Source organism: Euprymna scolopes, chromosome 26 (genome assembly GCF_053919585.1).
Source record: "Euprymna scolopes isolate OS-2025 chromosome 26, ASM5391958v1, whole genome shotgun sequence".
NCBI lineage: Eukaryota > Metazoa > Mollusca > Cephalopoda > Sepiida > Sepiolidae > Euprymna > Euprymna scolopes.
The window spans coordinates 61,266,457-61,285,081 of NC_136507.1; the positions used below are offsets into that span (position 1 = coordinate 61,266,457).

The 18,625-nt window shown below is 40.0% G+C and overlaps 1 protein-coding gene across 2 annotated transcripts in view; it reads left to right on the plus strand.

Moving 5' to 3' along the window:
* LOC145248106 (potassium voltage-gated channel subfamily KQT member 1-like) overlaps positions 1 to 18,625 on the plus strand; it is a 760,452-nt gene that overhangs the window by 665,192 nt on the left and 76,635 nt on the right. For both annotated transcript variants that reach the window (XM_080109897.1, XM_080109898.1), the window contains exons 9-10: positions 8,689 to 8,947; positions 14,940 to 15,045. In XM_080109897.1, coding sequence (XP_079966023.1) covers positions 8,689 to 8,947; positions 14,940 to 15,045 — 365 coding nt within the window. The remainder of the gene's footprint in view (positions 1 to 8,688; positions 8,948 to 14,939; positions 15,046 to 18,625) is intronic.

The following is an 18,625-nucleotide window of genomic DNA, read 5'->3' on the forward strand; positions in this document are numbered from 1 at the left end:
GGGCGCCATTTTATACAACATGTCAGCTGAAATAAAAAAGGCCGCTCGGCAATTAGAAAAGATATCCAGAAAAATCGGAAAAAAGAATAACTCTGTCGTGTTCAATCAGACGTGCTTAAATAAATAAGAAATATGTATTAATTAAAATTAATTATGTATATTTTATGACCGGGTAACGCTGGGCAGTCTACTACTAATCACTTTTGTCTATTATATAGTTATGCTTGTAATTTTTGTGACACATGCAATCGCAAAAAGAAAACATGTGTAAACCACCCACTTGACCAATCTTTGGTCAAGTTCAAGGGTTTTATTGTTTGGCATCAAAAGACCGACCCCATTCTTTAGGTGAGTGGTCCTTAAGGTATTATTTTGTTTTTTGTTATTGTTATTCACTAATTGTTTCGTTTTCTATTTTATTGCAGATAGTTCAGTGTCTGGACCCAACTTAAGCAGCCGGCAGGACTAAGGGATACTGACGTGCCTTTTTAGGTGAAGGTCCTCTTAGTTCCAAATCGGCGAGTTGGGAAAGGGCACTGGGCCACCACCTAGGTGGGGCAGGCCTCTGCCTCTTTACCATGGGGGACGCCCCTGGTGTAGCAATCGAGAAGGGTTCGGAGGGTGCTGTCCCGAAAGCCACCCTCAGTTCGAGAAGGGTTACGGAGGTCGCCACCCCCAGTTCAGTCAGTACAAGTGCAGTCAGTTCGGTTCCGGGGGTCGCCGCCCCCAGTTCGGTCGGTTCATGTACGGTCGGTTTGGTTCCAGGGGTTGCTACTCCAAAAGGCACCCTAAGCTCGATAGCGGCCAGTAGGGTCTCGCTCGCAGGGGACGCCGCCCCGAAGGGCACCCTGCAAGGTTCGGTGAGCATTGCCAGCTCAGGAGTTGCCATGATGAATGCCACCTCAGGGCCTTTTTCCATCATGGAAGCGGAGACAACGAGACCATGGACATTGCTGGCAACCATAGTCGCCACGACCAGAGAGCAAGTACTTGCGGTCTGGAAAAAGTTTATACAGGAGGCTCCAGGCGCCGACGAAGAATGGAAAGCGACGACAGCAAAGAAGAAGAATAGAAGACCTGTAAAGTGGTGGTGGGTCCTGGAGGAGGAAACACCATCATCGACGCCACCGCCGACTCAGACGCAATCTGAGAACAGCAGTCCCCGGAAGTCAACGGCAGAGATACTTCGAAAGACCAAGTCGATAGAAGTAATAGTAGTAGATGGGTACTCCCCGGGGTGGGGGATGTTACAACACCAGCCAGCATGGAAACATGGCCAGCCCTCACGTCAGACGATTCCCCAATACCAGCGGCCCAAAAACAAGTGGAAAAAACTACAACTTGGACAGGCACACAGAAAGAAAGACCAGGAATATCGGAAGCTTGGGGATCCAATGTGAAGAAGACCCTGCAATATTATAAGGACCTTTTTGAGAACAAGTATCAAGAATACATGAAAAACAACGAGCTGAAGGCGATCCTGGGAATCTTCAAAGCCCTTACAGAGAGGTCAGTTTCCCTGATAACGTTTGATGCAAAAGGGAAAGGGCTGACGAGAATCCCAAAGGAGAAGATGATGGAAATTTTGGGTGAGCTAAAGATCCCCGCCCAATATATGGTCAAGCGCTATGCCGCCACGTGGGATGTCCTGTTACCGTCGAAAGAGGGATCGGAAAGGATATCAATGGGTGACTTCATATGGAAAAACTTTCGCCTGAGGCCTGAATATACTTTACTGGCCCTGGTGCCTAAGCTCTTTCGGACACCAAATGAGGCCTTGGCAGTGGATAATGCCAAGGCCGGGGCCAAAAGGCTAAATATCGGCAATCTTTTGGCCGAGATCAAAGTGTAGTATCTGTTCTCAATATACTAACTTTGCTTAGCTCAAAGACCGGCAACGACCACCCACTTGATCGATCTTTGGTCAAGTTCAAGGGTTTTATTGTTTGGCCTCAAAGGACCGACCCCATTCTTTGGGTGAGTGGTCCTTAAGGCATTGTTTTGTTTATTGTTATTTACTAATTGTTTCGTTTTATATTTTTTGCAGATAGTCCAGTGTCTGGATCCGACTTAAGCAGCCAGCTGGGATAGGGGAAACTGACGTGCCTTTTTAGGTGAAGTCCCCCTAGTTTCCAAATCAGCGGTTCGGAGAAGGGCACTGGCCCAACAACTAGAGGGGGCAGGCCTCTGCCTCTGCCACCATGGGGGACGCCCCTGGTGTAGGGACTGTGTCAGGGGGCACCACACCAGGTGGTGCTCCAGTGCCGTTGTTGGGGTGGCACCACACCCAGTGGTGCCTCAGTGCCGTTGTCGGGGAATGTCACATCCGGTGGCATTCCAGTGTCGTTGTTGGGAAATGCCACATCCGGTGGCATTCCAGTGCCATTGTCGGAGGGCACCATACACGGTGGTTCCTCAGTGTCCATGCTGGGGGTATCACACCCGGTGATACCCTGACGCCAAGCTCAGCTTCAGGGTCCGAGTCGGGAGATATCGAGGGGGAGTTTTTTCAGTTCGGATCTTCAAGCGACGTTCCGTTGTCGGGTAAAGTGGCAGCAATGCCAGAAAGCTTAAAGAGCTGGCTCGAGGAATCCCCTGGAGGGATATGGCAGTTACCAAGGAGCTTTACAGACAGTGGTCTGTATCCATCGGCTGAAAGAGAGGCACGGAGGATGGTGAGGTTAGCAGGATGCAGCCCGCAGAAGAGGCAAGATGTGAGGAGGTGGCAGTCCCTAAATTTGCATATGGCAACAATAAAAGTGGAGACAAGTTCATCAGCATCAGAGAGGGATGCTAGTAAAAGTGAGGCAAAAAAGGCGCCGGAGGAGAAGTGGACTAGTCCGGTGCAGGAAAGTAGCCCTGGCAAAACTCTATGGGGCCCAAAGGCACAGAGGACCCCGGAGGAATATAGAGAATTATTCCGTACCAAGTACCAAGCCCTGACAGAGGGAAATGTGATAAGACCAGAGCCAGGCACATTAGAAACCTTGAGCGGCAGGATTGTGTCATTTGTAACATTGGACACTAAGAAGAAAGGGTCGGTAGGAGTACCAAAGGACAACTTCATCAAGATGTTGGTAAACCAGAACGTTCTGGCCTTATACTTTGTAGTAGTAGAAATGCAGAAGCTACAGGGGAAGGAAGCTGAGGAGGAGGTAGAAGCCCCAGAGGACAAAGTTGTTCCAGAGGAGAAGGCAGTAGCCTCTCCGAAACTGACAAGAACTGAGAAGACAAGAAAGCTGCCCTTTCTGCCTGGGGTGAGGATCTGCAAGGTGGACGAGGTGGATGTACAAGCAGAGTTGAACGGGAGGCAGAAAAAGCAACTAAAGCAGTTGGCAAACCTCTTGTATGTAGATGGGAAAAGAATCCAAGACCCAAGAAACTTCCCATGAGGCACCACATGTGTCACCTTCGTCAGAAAAGACAAGGGCGCATGGATCAAAGTGTTATGGAAAATGCTTAGGGAGGCCAAAGAGGCAATTCCAGGACTGAAGATAATTGAGGAAGAGCATCCCTCTCTGAATCAGATTATAGCGAAATGAGAGTCCCCATACATGTTCACCTATCCCTGTATAGAGCATTGAAAATAACATTTCCCCTGGACATAGGAGGCCTGGCTCGGGATTGTCAGCCTGCAGCAGAGCTGTTGATTGGCAGTCTCGGCCAGACCTTTGAGGTCCTTACCCCTGAGGACTTTAGACCCGTAATAGATGAATATTACTAGTTAGGGACACAATGAACTTGAACCTAGCTAGTTTGAATGTGAGGGGCATGAGATCCTGAAGCAAGGCTGCTCGCATGCTGAGGGAGCTCGTGGCCCTTGAGGTAGATATTGTTACAATTTAGGAGACCCACTTTGTTGGGCCCGGGGATTGTGATGTGCTGGTGGATGGCTTTGATGTTTACTCAGCATATGGCAATTCTTATAGCCGTGGGGTTTCTGTGCTAGTGAGTCGCACCCTATCTGCGATGGTTACTGTAGTTCATGCAGACACTCATGGAAGGCTGGTCGTAGTTGATGCTGCCGTTAAAAGCAGTAAGTTCCGGATTTTGGCTGTTTATGCACCCAATATCGCTGGTGAGAGGGTTTCCTTTTTTTGGCAGGTGGAGGTGTTCCTTTCGGCGGGTCCGGCATGGGTAGTTTTAATGGGGGACAGGAATGCCATCCTGGACCCCAAGATAGATAAGGTCGGGGGGAATAGAGGGTCGGAGAGGTGTGAAAGCAGCCTGTCTGACCTGATGGCCTTGTGCGATCTTGTCGACAGGTTCCATCTGGATCACCCGGGGAAGGAGAGGTGGACATGGCAAAATAACGTGGCCTCCGGTCCAAGTACTTACTTGGACAGGATGTTAGTTAAAAGAGGTGACATAGATTTCTTATCTTGTCCCATATTCCACTGGCTAGGTCATTCGGACCATAAATTAGTAATGGCCCATTTGAGAGTAGGTAATAGGCCTAGGTTGGCTGGCTACTGGAAGTTGAACGCCTCCTTACTGGAGACGAACGACTTCCGGGAACAGCTGACAACACTGATTCAGCGGGAGTTAGTGGGGGCGGTTACCAGGAGTAGCTGGTGGGTTAAACTTAAGGCTACCATTAGGCTCTTTTGTGTCCAATATAGCCAACACCTTGTATTAACTAGGACACAGACCAAAAGGCACCTAGATGATAGACTAACCCGGATGGTGGCTGGTGGGGATCCCCTAGAGATAGCAGTAGTTAAGGGGGACCACCAGCACTTGGCTAGCGAGCGTTACGAAGGTCAAGTAGTTAGAGCTAGGTTAAAAAGAGTCTCTAACGAAGCTGTGAACGTTGATGCTGTTGAGCGTAAGGCTGCCTTAAGATGTGGCTCGGATGGGTACATTCGGAAGGTGAAAAATCAGGAAGGACATATGCTCGTATCGACTTGAGAGATTTGCAGTGGGTTTCGTCAACATCTGGAGGAACGCTTTACCCAACTACCCAGACTCTGCAGCCAGGAGTTTGGCAGCTATTTAGCCAGCTCACTCCGCTTACTGCAGCCCGAGCAGCTAGCTGTGATGGGATGGTTACAGAGTGTGGAGTAATTATTGCGTTGAAGCAGGTTGGCCACAACAAATCTCCAGGGCTCGATGGTCTGCCCTACGAACTGTATTTGAGGCTGTCGCCCATGTTTGTTCCTCTTCTGACGGGTGTGTTTAACCACTGGTTTGCTCAGGGATCCATCCCTGGGCAGGTAACCAAATGAGTGGTCACACTACTGAAGAAGAGAGAGCATGTTGGTGAGGAGGACTTAGATGATTATAGCCCATCACTCTGCTAAACACAAAGTTGAAGATTTTGTCCCGCGTTATTGCAAACCAACTGCAGGTTGTTATCGGTGACTTGGTCGAACTGGATCAAACTTGTTCTGTGAAGGGGAGATCGATTCAAAACAACTTTTACTTGGTGCACGCGATCATAGAGGGGTTAGAAGACGACACAGGAGCTGCGCTGATCAATTTAGATCAGTCCAAAGCATTCGATAGGGCCGACCATGGTTTCTTGGAATCTGTTATGGAGACCGCCGGCTTTAGTCTGGACTTCTGCAAGTGGATTTCTATTCTGTATCATAATCCTGCGGTAGCGGTACAAGTAAATTGTAGGTTGTCAGAGTCCTTTGGGGTCTCTCAGTCGGTGCGCCAGGGTTGTCCGCTGTCGCCTCTGTTGTATGTCCTGGCGTTGGAGCCCTTCCTTTGCAAATTAAGGGAAGAGGCGACTAGACCAGTCCTGCACGGCATAGCTCTACCTGCTGGCAAATTCACCAGGGTGTCCACGTATGCTGATGATGTCACCGTTTTCGTAAGGTGAAGGATCGATTTCAAAGAGGTGATGGAGGCAGTCGCTGAATATGAAAGTGTCACAGGGGTCGTAGTCAATCGCAGCAAGTCCGTTGGGCGCCTGGACTGGAGTAAACTCGCTTCCAGGCGGGTTCAGCTGGACGGATGGCCCGGTAAAGATTCTCGGAGTGTGGTTCGGGCCTGGATTCCAGCTGGACAAAAATTGGTCAGAAGTACAGACGAAGGGCGATTTATCAGTAAAGACTTGGATTCGCAAGTAAAGACTTGGATTGAAGGGTCGTGCGGAGGCATGTCAAACTGGTTGAGCAGCTGCACATGTCGAGGGAGGAGGTCCTCTCTCAGTGGAATTGGGCACCAGCTAGAAGCTATTTAAACAATTCAGAGTTTTCTATAACATGGAGGCTTGTCTGGAATGCGCTGCCACTTTTTGGAGTGTTGCCCGGGACTGCAAGAGGGATGAATACGTTCCCTTTTGCCCCAGCTGCAAGGATGACGAGGATAAAACAAGGGATCACGCCTTTTTTCTTTGCAGCGGAGTTCAGAGGCTCTGGGACTACATCGGAGAGGTAACGGCTCAGATCAACCCCAAGTGGTTGGTGCCACTTGATTTGGCGTACGTCGTCGACAACATGGACCCGCCATATACTGAGGAGAAACAGTTGGTGTTTCTCATGATGCTAGCTGTATCTAGGTTAGTGACATGGGTTACGTCTTAACATTCTCTATGGGGTTGAATCTGTTTCGGATCAGGATCTGGTCGCTTGCTTTAAGCATCAGCTTAAAGTAAAGTAAAGATAAGATGCGATTGGAAAAGATTACATCGCATAGACTTTGATAGGAGATGGGTGCACAACACTAGTGTTGTGCACCCAATGAGGCGCTAGGTTTAAGTTTGTTTTCCCACCCTAGTGGTATTGGTCAGGCGGTGCTAAGGTTCTACAGAATCCAGCCCCGAACAAAGGTTTTTTAGAGTAGGAGTAGTTAAGTTGTAACCACTTTGAGTGGAAAATACTTTATTAGGTGCTAGACTAAGGCAAGTATGATAGTTGATCCTGTCCTCGATTTTATTTCCCATCGGCAATAGGAGAGCTTCCAAAGATGCCCAGTCAACCCTTTGTTTTGTCCTCGGTCTGTTGCCCCTATACCTACATTTATCTTGGAAGATGCTGTCCATTCCCTATATCGCCCATCCCTATCTAATTTGTTTTCGAAACATCGTCCCTAGGTCCCCCACGCCCCACTAGGGAACGACCTGCTTGCTTTTGACCTTCGGACCGAAAGACAGTGAGTGCTCCATATTTAGAAGTAGGTTGAGAGGATCTCTTACTAACCCGCCCCCATAGGCATTTTGTTTGGTTGCTTTCTTTTTCTTTCTTTTTGTGTGTATCTTAGTTTGCTCCCCTCCCCACCATTTCATTTAGGTTAAAAAAAAAAATCCTTTTGTTTGTACATACAATTTTGTTTTGTTAACATGTAAAAATTCATTTTTCAGAGTGTATATAAAGCCGACTCATACGCTGGAGAGATTTTAAGTAGATAAACTCCATGGTAAGAATGAGGTATTATGGTGATAGTGTCTTAGTGTAGGGAACTTAATAAAGTCTTTTCAAAGACTTAGCTCTTAGTTTAGAATGACCCTCGACCCCCACTTCCCCTTACCGGCTCCATGCCTAAGTGTCTTGGACCCCAAATGAGGGCCTGGCAGTAGATAATGCCAGGTCCAGGGCCAAGCACTAAATAAACACTGTTCTTGGCATCACGCCTGGACCACAAGCAATCAGCTTTCATCAATGTGGGGCTAAACTCCTTATATCAGACAATTGCTATTCAATCTGGACAATCTCATTTTTATGGGGAGCTGGTTAAACCCCACCCCAACCCCCACCCCAACATCTTGGGGAAACAAACAGCCAAAGTTGGGAAGTTGGGTAAACAAACCCAAAAGCTGCCCCTCAGTAAAACTTAACTCCGTTACTTCTATTTGACCTCATTAATGAGGTCAAATAGAAGTAACAGAGTTAACATTTATTGTGGACACGTGTCAATTCTGGTTTTAATGCTTAAATAAATTCAAACATGTCTCAGTTACTCGTTCTTGCTGGCCGAGTTGGTAATGTGTCAGGTTTTTTGCACACTTTATTTTCCACCTTCGCCTCAAGGCTTCAGGTTCGATCCTAACTACTTACCAAAACTGTTTTTTTTTCAAGCCTCCCCATAACACAAACACCCAGGCAATGATTTTTTTAAAGAAGTTTTAACATTGTTTTTTTTATATATAATATTTAAACAGGGTTGTTACTTCGCTTATTCTTTTGTTTGCCCCCGCTAGTCTTATATAAACGTTAATCATTGATTCAGGGCCCATTATAAATCTATTCAAAGGGTCCGTCTTCAAAAACTGTAGTTTACTTAAAACACTAAAAACAACGAAAACAACCTGATCATCCTAAGGATGATAGATGACTCATGGAAGGAGTTTGTTGAAAATGAAGCTGGTTTGTACAGAGCCAGCCTCACTCTCTCATCCCAGCCAACCTGATCCAGCAGCAGGACAGGGTCGAGACAGTTGGAGGTCAAATAGAATGCTGGAGTTGCCGGAGGTGTTGACATTCTTCTACATTCAGCGCGTGATACTCCCAAATGATCACCCATCGTGTACTGGCTAGACTGTGTTGCTTAACTTTGGTGATCTAAAGAGAACCGGTGTGTCAACATAATTATGCCGTATCAAGGATCGCAGATACGTCTGCAAAAATGTACTAGAGTTTTGTCGAGTAGTTTTCATGTGATATAAACACACGTCCCTGTCTTTAAGCCTTATTAATGTTAACCCTTTATTGTTTGTTGTTTTTTTGGGGTTTTTTACAGTGCCTCTGGAGGTGCCAATCGGCAGATCCATCGTTTAACTCATCAGCCACTTGGAGGATGCACATTCAAGATAACCTAAAATACAACCGACCCTGCCAAATGAATTCCAATCCATCAGGATTTTTCCGTGTCGGTCGTAGAACAAGTTTATTGAAGAAGCGAAGGTTTTCCCGATCATTGAATCCATCGGGTGTTCCGCTTGATCGACAAGAAAGCTGCTCGTCATTGCCAGGATTCTTTGAACCTCCAAACAAGCCAGGTAGGTTAGATCAAAGCAACAACAAAGACAAATATATCTAAAATACTAGCTGTATCGAACCGGTGCTGCCTGGGATGCAGTGAAGTCATTTCAGTTTTTAATTTTTATTTATTTGCACATTTATTTTTCAATAAAGATAGGAGTTATTTTCCTTGTTCGATTATTACATAGAAAAATGCGAGCATGAAAAGTAATACAGTTAAGATTAAATTTAGAAAAGTAAAAGGACTAGTTGTTAAAACTGGAAAAAAAAAAGACAAGATATTCTAGTAAAAAATATAGTAAATAAACTTAAAATATTGCAACATTAAGAATTTTTTTCAAAATTCAATTTAACATTTTACAATCAAGTGTTAATGCTGCAATATTTTAAGTTATAAATTTATTATACTAGCAGTTCAGCCTGACTTTGCTCGGGCACTATGTACTATTCATAACTTTATGTGCATATGTCCAGGTAATTTACATCTAAAATTTCAAGTGCTTAGACCCAAAATTGATGGAGGAGTTTGGTAGAGTCTGCAAAGGTCAAGTCTTTCAACTTTGACCTCTTGGTAGCCAAATTATCGCCCAAAAACTGATTAAAAAGCTTGTTGCATGTCTTAATACCCTTTATGTAAAATTTAAAATGTTTAGACTCAAAATTGGCTGAATAGTTAGCTAGATACCGCAAAGGTTAAAATCTTCTGAACTTTGACCTTTTGGCAGCCAAATATCCAGCTTGCAAACCTACAATTGCTGAAGGAGTACATAAAAGTAAAAGATATTTGTATTCGAGTCTCCAGTTCCTGGAAGATTGTTGACTAGGACTAACGAGGCCTCCCTTGTCCAGTGGGTCGATGTGAAGTCAATGTCAAGATATCAGAAATCACTCCACAGGCCTTACATCAAATTATTCCTTTTGCTAGATTAAATCACATAGCTGTTAACGTCTTAATGGCAATATAGCTTGAGTGGGGCGAACGAAAAGAAAAAGGTTTAAAAAGATATAAAAAATAAAAATGAAATAAAAAGAAACTAAGAATAGCAAAAATTTATAATTCTACTCAGTCATGGCTGACAGAATGTGAACACTCTACCACAGTTCTTAGTTTTGGAAATCGAAATAAAAGCGAGACAGTTTTACAAAATTTATGGATCCCAACGTGTGTGAATTCATACAATGCACATGTCCGACCTGTATTCTTGTATGTTTTTTTTCACTTGGGAGTCACCGCTTATCAAGGCCCGAAGGTCACTCGAGGATAAGGGTTAATGAATGTAAGGTGGTAGTGTAATAATTGTTAATGGTGTAAATTGAGTAGAATGTGATTATATGAGGACAGCTCAACAAGATTTGAAGGTTACCATGTTGTATTCAGTCAGGAAGCAGGCCAGTGGAACGATGTTCCACAGACGGGTAGTTCTGGGAAAGAAGCTTTGTTCATGGAATCTGCATTTAGATTTAGGTACAGATAAAGAATGAGGGGAATCCTATATAATGGTTGTAGCTTGACAAGTGTTTTTTGTGAAAGTTTGGCAGAGGAGGGCACATAGTCAATGACGAAAGTTGGAAAAAATTGCCAGTGTCATTCTACCGGCCATAATACACACGGTAAGTCATTGAAAATAATTCAAAATGTGTCCCACATCGACACAACATTGATGGTCCAAAACCAGACTTTTTTTACGGAAATCGCTCCAGACAAGGCATGAAACCACTTGCTATAAGGAGTTAAAAAAATAATACCACTTTAAGGTAAAAAAACTAACCAATGATAAATGTTATATGGCTAGATGAAACCAGCAGAAAAAAAAAACAGTTATTCTTTCTCCTTCGCCAGAAACATAGAATGTGAGAACTAAAGGACAAAATAAGGGAAGCAAAAGTTATGAGGGTGCTGAAAGTAGAATTAAGGTTCACGTTTTACTCTTCATGATCGACCACTGAAGACATGGATGGAATCAGTTGACGAATACCTAATTCTGGTGGATGACACAAGCGAAATGGAAACTGGAAGTTGGAAATTATTCGTGAAACGCAAGATTAGAAAAAAAGACACAAAAAATGAAAATAATGATACTCGTTTGATGGGAAATTGGACAGACTGATGAAGAGAGAGAGAGAGAGAGAGAGAGAGAGAGAGAGAGAGAGAGAACAAGAACGGAGAAACTAAGTGAGAAGAAAGGAAAGATACAGGTATAAAGGGGACTGGAAGAAGTAGATATAGCACTAGAAAAAGAGAAAAAGCCAGAAAGGAAGATGGAGAGAGAAAATAGAAGGTGGGGGGAAAGAGAATTAATCGAAAGGCAACTTATCTCTGGCCAAGTCCTTAGTTATGTTTTTTTTTCTTTCAAAGCCATTTTATCATCTCTCCCCATATTTTTTTTTGGGGGGGGGGGGGCTTCTGTGTACTGATCTTGCTACCTCAATTGTTCTACCAGGCGACTGGAAACAACATTGTGGTAAGTGTAATGGAACTACTGTAATTAAAGAGTTGATTTCGAATTGAATTTGGCAAAAAAGATTTCCTTGACTATCTTAGGAGCATAATTAGGTATAGAAATGTGTTCCGGACCCCTACTTCACATGTCCTGTGTTCAGCGTAATTACAAAAGAAGGTTCAGGCGAATATGTAATGCCGGGTCAGATCAGTTATGATACCTTCTTGGTGAGATGAAAATTTTAAAAGCATGATGAGCCCCTTTGGCTACAATGAAAGGATGATTCTTAGATAAGAAAATGCAGGGATCTTGAAGTGGAACGTCGGAGGAAACGGGATGAAGCAAGAAAACTAGGATGCAGACCATCAACAAGGATTTTTGTGAGATTTAAATGGATTTAATCATCAAGACTGCCAAGCTTTGAGACCCGGGATTAGAGGCTGCCAGAAAACGTCTGACTAATGACCAAAAGAAAAAAGATGATAAAATGATGATGACGTTTGTTGTTGTTGTTGTTTATGATGATGATGATGATGATGATGATGATGATCATCATCATCATCATCATCATCATCATCAATTCATTTCGTATGAATCAGATGATTATTCTTGGCATTCGTTTCCCCTGATATCTTTCTAGTTGGAATTCCTTCTAGAAAGCCATCGGGTACTACGTGCAGGTTGCCAACATCCCTAAGTGAAAGTGTTTCTGTGAAACAAACTGGATTCGAATTGGCGCACCCAGGTTGTCAGTCCGTGCCATTAACCACTTAGCTAGCATCACTTCCCTGGTGGTAGTTGGTGATCTTCTTTAATCGAAGTTTTGTTTCTCTTTTGAGTTTTCAGAAAAGTTCCTATTAATTCAGGATGAATAAAGGTCAGGCTCAAAGTGTTAAGTGTGAAGATGAGTGAAGCAGAAACTTAGAAATCTCTCGTTTGCGCCAACTTGACTGGAAAATGAGCGTCGCGTAGGGGAAATTGGGAAACGTTTAATGAGAGAAAAAAAAAAGAAGGAAATAGACACTTAACGCTTCACGAGAAGGAATCACAGATAATGCACGCTATATTGCTGCGTGGAAAATCCCAGGCTTTGGGGGCGTACAAAATTGAATAAATATACTTCAGTAGACCGTCCAACTTACTCAAGTACAAGAATCTGGAGATCCTTTGAAAGGAAATGTGGAGACTTCCAAGTTGAGGAAGGAGAAACTCTTTTAAACTTATGATGACCATATCATTTCCTAGCTTTTGTTCATTGTTATCACACACAGACGGCGTTGCCTCGGAAAACCGAGTAAACCAAGAATCGGTGCCCTGAGAAGTAAATTAACCAGAAATCACCGGAATGATTATTTTCATTCAAAATGCTAATATATAAAATATTCTTGTTGTGGGGTAAGATAATATACCTATTCAAAGAAATAACAGACTTACGCAGAGATTATAAATATAGTTACATCCAACACGTTCAATGGGTAGCGATTCGTGGCAGTTATGGCTCCAGAATCATGACGAGTACTTTTGTAATATACTTTTGTTAATACACTTTTTGTTAATTATACCACTGTGTTTGTCTTTATTATTACTGGTTACAATAAAACGATGGGTCATGTTAAAATGAAAATAATCATCAATCAAAAAAGCAATTAAAAGCTTAATTGTTAATTAATGGGAGGTCTTTTTGCAAAGCAATATGAAAATCAGTTAACCTATGAACATCGACCACATAGATGTAAGTGGGTATGTTAGAACGCTGTTCTTCTACCTATGACATGAAATTAGCGTTTTAAGAATCATCATTGTCTAAACTTATAAATAAACAGATGATAGTGTTAAAATTGATTTTTAAAAAACAATTATGCTCCGCCAGCGTTCGCATTAATAAAAATCATAGAATTACATCAGTAATTTAATTTTTTATATATAAATTATTAATGTAATTTCTGATGACCTACCATTGATCTTTTATTTAGTGTGAATGATTTCTTTCCAAATCCATTTTATACAGTGGGGTTTGCCTGACTTGCTATTTACTTCCCCCCCCCCTCCCAACTTGAAATGGTTTCGTTCGGAGGCTAGAAAAAGGCATGTTTCTATGCATTAACTTTTTTGTAACAGAAAGTGTGTGTATATATATATATATTAATAAATATATATATATATATTAATAAATATATATATATATATATATATATATATGCAACTTTGTCTCTATGTGAGTTCGTTTGTTATAGACTCTGAAACAGCTGAACAGATTTTCTTTAAAATTTACAGAACTTTAGTGTATAAGTCTAAGAGTGATCTTAGTTAAGTTTTGTCTCAAAATACCCCTCGATAATTACCGATAACTGATAATCGAAACCATGATAGAACAACGAGCCGTGAAAATTCTATTTTAGGTAAGTTGATAGCGTGTGTTTTTTTTTGGGGGGGGGGGGGTAGCATGACGTGGTCTGTAAGTTCAAATCCCATACGTAAATTTCTTAATGTTTTTGTTTTTTTTCGTTTACTGGAAAGAAGTTTATATAAAATAATTTTATAAAAGAAACAGTAGGTTCTTTAGAGTGCAATGTAGAATAACATATATTTTGGACTAAGCTACTGCATGGAGGCATGTGAAGCTTCCTCCCGAGCGATTTTACGGATTTCGATAACAATAAAAGTATAGGAATGTGAAATATTTGTTGATCATCATTCAATCCCGGCTAGCATATATATATATATATATATATATATATATATATATATATATATATATATATGTGTGTGTGTGTGTGTGTGTGTGTGTGTGTGCACAATAAATACACACTGGAGTTATTACATAGTTGATTTCTTGTTGGTGTTCATGGTGTTTCAATTGAATTAACTCCTCTCCCATGTTAACCAACAGAAGAGAAATATTAATTTCTACATGAAATGAAGTTAATATGAGTTGACTTTTATGAATTATATAAAAAAAAATCAAATAATTTCTAACTTGAATAAAATTTTCAGTATTTATTCAATTTATATTGCATTTCTCTTAGTCTGTCTGTCTGTCTGTCCGTCTGTCTGTCCGGTCTACTTTTCTCAGAAACTAATTGACCGATCTGCTTGGAGTTTTGTTTGGATCTTTGTTATAATTATGTGCAGCGAACTAAGTATTATGGTATCCGTTCGATGCAAAAAGGACGAATAGGGATTAATAAGGATTAATAGAGATTAGTATTTAATGCAAAAATGAGCACACAATTAAGCATATTCAACCATCAGTTTGGTATAAAGCACTAATTCCAAAAGTCAACGGGCTATAACTTTTGCCCGTTGTTTAGTAAAATATATATTTTACTAGTTATCCCTACTCAGCGTTACCAGGAAGTGTATTTATTTGCAAGTTGTTTTAATTTTCTTCTTTTGAAACTATACCGTATTTTACCCCTAAAATTTATATTTTTGCTCCAAAAGAAGTCAGTTTCTAAGTACAGAGAATATTATTTTTTTTTCTTTTCATCTTTTTCGTTCAAGTACGAAAATGATTTGAAGAAAAAATAAAATAAAATTTCATTTTCAAATTTTCTTTCAAACAAAGGAAAAGAGAATATTGCAAGAATGTGTCTGCCTCCGGAAAACAGTGAAACTTCCATGGATGACGCAGAAAACGAAATAGATTCATCACAAGTATCCAGACCCTTTGAGTAAGTATCACATTATAAAATTTGAATATTTGATGTCCCGGGAAAAAAACAATGATAAAAAAATGGTAATAATAAAGAGACAGTAGCACTTATATATATATATATATATATATATATATATATATATATATATATATATATATATATATATATATATATATATATATATATATGTATATGTATATATATATATATATATATATATATATATATATATATATATATATTTATATACATTTATTTCTCACAGAGAAAATTTATCAAAGAAAAACGAAAGATTTTGACTTAGACTTAATAACCTCCTGCATCGCGCAACGAATGGGACAATCAAAGTACAATAGAACCCCGGGATACCGCGACCCCAAGATACAGTGATACAGGGATATGGCTTAAATATTACGATATGGAATACAATGTTTTTCCAGTCCCTGTTTGGTTCCAATTCCTGATATTTGCCCCGCCTTACGTTGTTATTTATAATGTTATTTGATTATATACATGTGTATTACATGTTGTACTAATTGTCTGTATTTTGTTACACATTTACTCAATTTTGTTACACATTGTCTGTATTTTGTTACACATTTACTCAATTTTGTTACACATTGTCTGTATTTTGTTACACATTTACTCAATTTTGTTACACATTGTCTGTATTTTGTTACACATTTACTCAATTTTGTTACACATTGTATGTATTTTGTTACACATTTACTCAATTTTGTTACACATTTACTCAATTTTGTTACACATTTACTCAATTTTGTTACACATTGTCTGTATTTTGTTACACATTTACTCAATTTTGTTACACATTGTCTGTATTTTGTTACACATTTACTCAATTTTGTTACACATTGTATGTATTTTGTTACACATTTACTCAATTTTGTTATACATTGTCTGTATTTTGTTACACATTTACTCAATTTTGTTACACATTTTTAATATGTATTGTATAAAATGTAACTTAGACCCCGCCATATGACGATTTTAACAACCCTTGAACAGATTAATGCCGTATCCCGAGGTTCTACTGTGTACCATCTTTTCGGTTTGAAGCCAGATCAATAGAATCTCTCCACTCAAATCCATCTAGATTATCTGCTCCTAGTTAATTTTTAGTTTTTCTTTTTCTTTCATGGGTCAATTGAAGCACTTAGTTGGCAATTCTCTCTAGGGCCAATATTAGAGTATATCAGAACCTGTTTAGAGGTTAGTTGCTGATTATTTACGATACTACCTATTGATTAGTACGGTCTCTGACTTCTTGGTTGTTTATTCAATCGCTCAATTTTATCGCTAGAATCTTTCTAAGACAATTGGAAATTAACGCATCAAATTTCCAAAAACGTAAAAGTGACATGATAAAACATGATGAATAAAAGAGGATGGAAGTTAAAGACATAGTTACTAACGTTCAAAGTCCCCACACACGATAAAAGGAAACATGTATTGCCAGGGTAAAAACATTATAGAGAATGCATCTGTTGTGTGAAGCAAATACGACCTCGATATTCTATTTTGTAAATGTTATTCTATTTAATACGTTTTTCTAGTGACTGTACTCTATACTGCCATACAGAATACGCTAGTTGTAAGTAAACAGACAAATAACAATGATGAAAATAGTCATAAAGAAACGGTTAAATTTATATACATCTGCGTGCATATATTTCTCACAGGAAAAAAAAATTTGTCAAAGACAAACATAAAAAAAAAACATAAGGCATAAAACATTTTCGTTCAGCTTTAATGATGTGTTTGTGTCCTAATTTCTACTAACCTGTTATCTTGCTTATCCACTATTCCATGAACTAATTTTTCACGTGCCATGGCTTTCGTTCTTTTATTTAGTTAGTTATTTCTTTGATTACAATCGGTTTCGGAACTATACTCAATATTTTAGGTTAGAAAAGGTTTCAATATTAACGACAAAGAACTTGCTTTTACTTAAAAACGCTAACTGAATGGCAGCTTTAGAACACACGTGAAACACTAAAGCAATCTTAGTATGAATTAGTGTCCTCTGGGTTAAACAGATCTGAGAGGGAAAAGATAACGAAATACCAAGGTCTTACGTACAACATGAAATCTTAGGAAGATCCCCATCATGTCAGTAATTACAGGAGCAACTGAACTAACGAAAAAGAATTACAAAAACTACCTGGCAAATATACCCGGTGAACCAAGCGCAATAGAGATTAAAAAAAATTGCACTTAAAGGAACGGCCAGAAACTTGGAAAGATCTCCTGGTTTGGAATATATGAAATAGCAGGTGAATGTCTGGCATCCGGTAGATGGCCCCGATCCCCAGTTTGTACAAAAGGATAAGAAAAATTGAGAAATAAAAAAAATAAACAAATAACAAAAAAAAAGATGTTTTGTAAAGCCCTTTGAGCATTTTTATACTAACTGAAATCCCAGGCAATGCCGGATTAGGTCAGCTAGTGAAATATGACTTTTACAATTTCTATTAGGAAGAATGAAAAAAAGAGGAAAGGTGCTAATTTGTTAACAACCTTTTATCCCTCCGATTGCTACTGCAGTAACGACAATAGCCAGCCACTCTTCATCTTTAATACAGCACCAGTCTCATATTTACTATAAGTCTTCCTGATTATTCTAGCTTTGCGAAACCCAAATGGTAAGCTACTATATATCTTGTTTGATTTTGGTTTTGATATCCGATTTTAAATAAGTGCAAAACACAAAAGACACATCAGCTAAAAAAGAAAAACATTTTAGATAATATTTTCACTCTATATCAATGTATTTAACGTTTATTTCACTCTATATACATGTATTTAACGTTTATTTCACTCTATATCAATGTATTTAACGTTTATTTCACTCTATATCAATGTATTTAACGTTTATTTCAGTTTGTGTCTAAACAAATTCTGTAATCAAGTCCATTCAAAATTTGCCAGCATCTAATCACTCACATCATTTTTCCCACTTCTGGATAACTACTACTCACCCCATCCACATCACATTTGAAAGTTAAATCCAATGACAACTTACATCCTTCGTATTATTTGGATTCATCAGACTACTATTCTCATCTTGAGTGTCATTTTCAAAACACTTCGGTCGATGTAACTTCCGACCTTCTTCAGGTGTATCTTGTCAAACTCGATAATGTTTTTGTCAAACTCAATTATAAACTTTGTATCTTGTCGAACTCGTGAATTTGGACGGAATTTCGAACCTAACCCTTTATTTAACTTCATGGGGTCAGCATGCTCTCCTAAGCGAATTACTTAGGACCTCTATCCAATTCTGGCTGATGGAACGAGAGCATGCTACTCCCATGGTATAAATAAAGGGTTCCGTTCAAAATTCCGTCGAAATTCACGAGTTCGACAAGATATACCTGAAGAAGGTCGAGGTTACATCGACCAAAACGTTGTAAAAATGACACTTATGATGAGAACAGCAGTCTGATGAATCTAAATAATACGAATAGCCAATCCTCATCTAAAAAATTCAGAAACTTACATCCTGTTATCATATTCAAAATAAGTTCAAAATATGCCAACGTATAATAGAAATCTGACGCAAGGATTTGTTGTT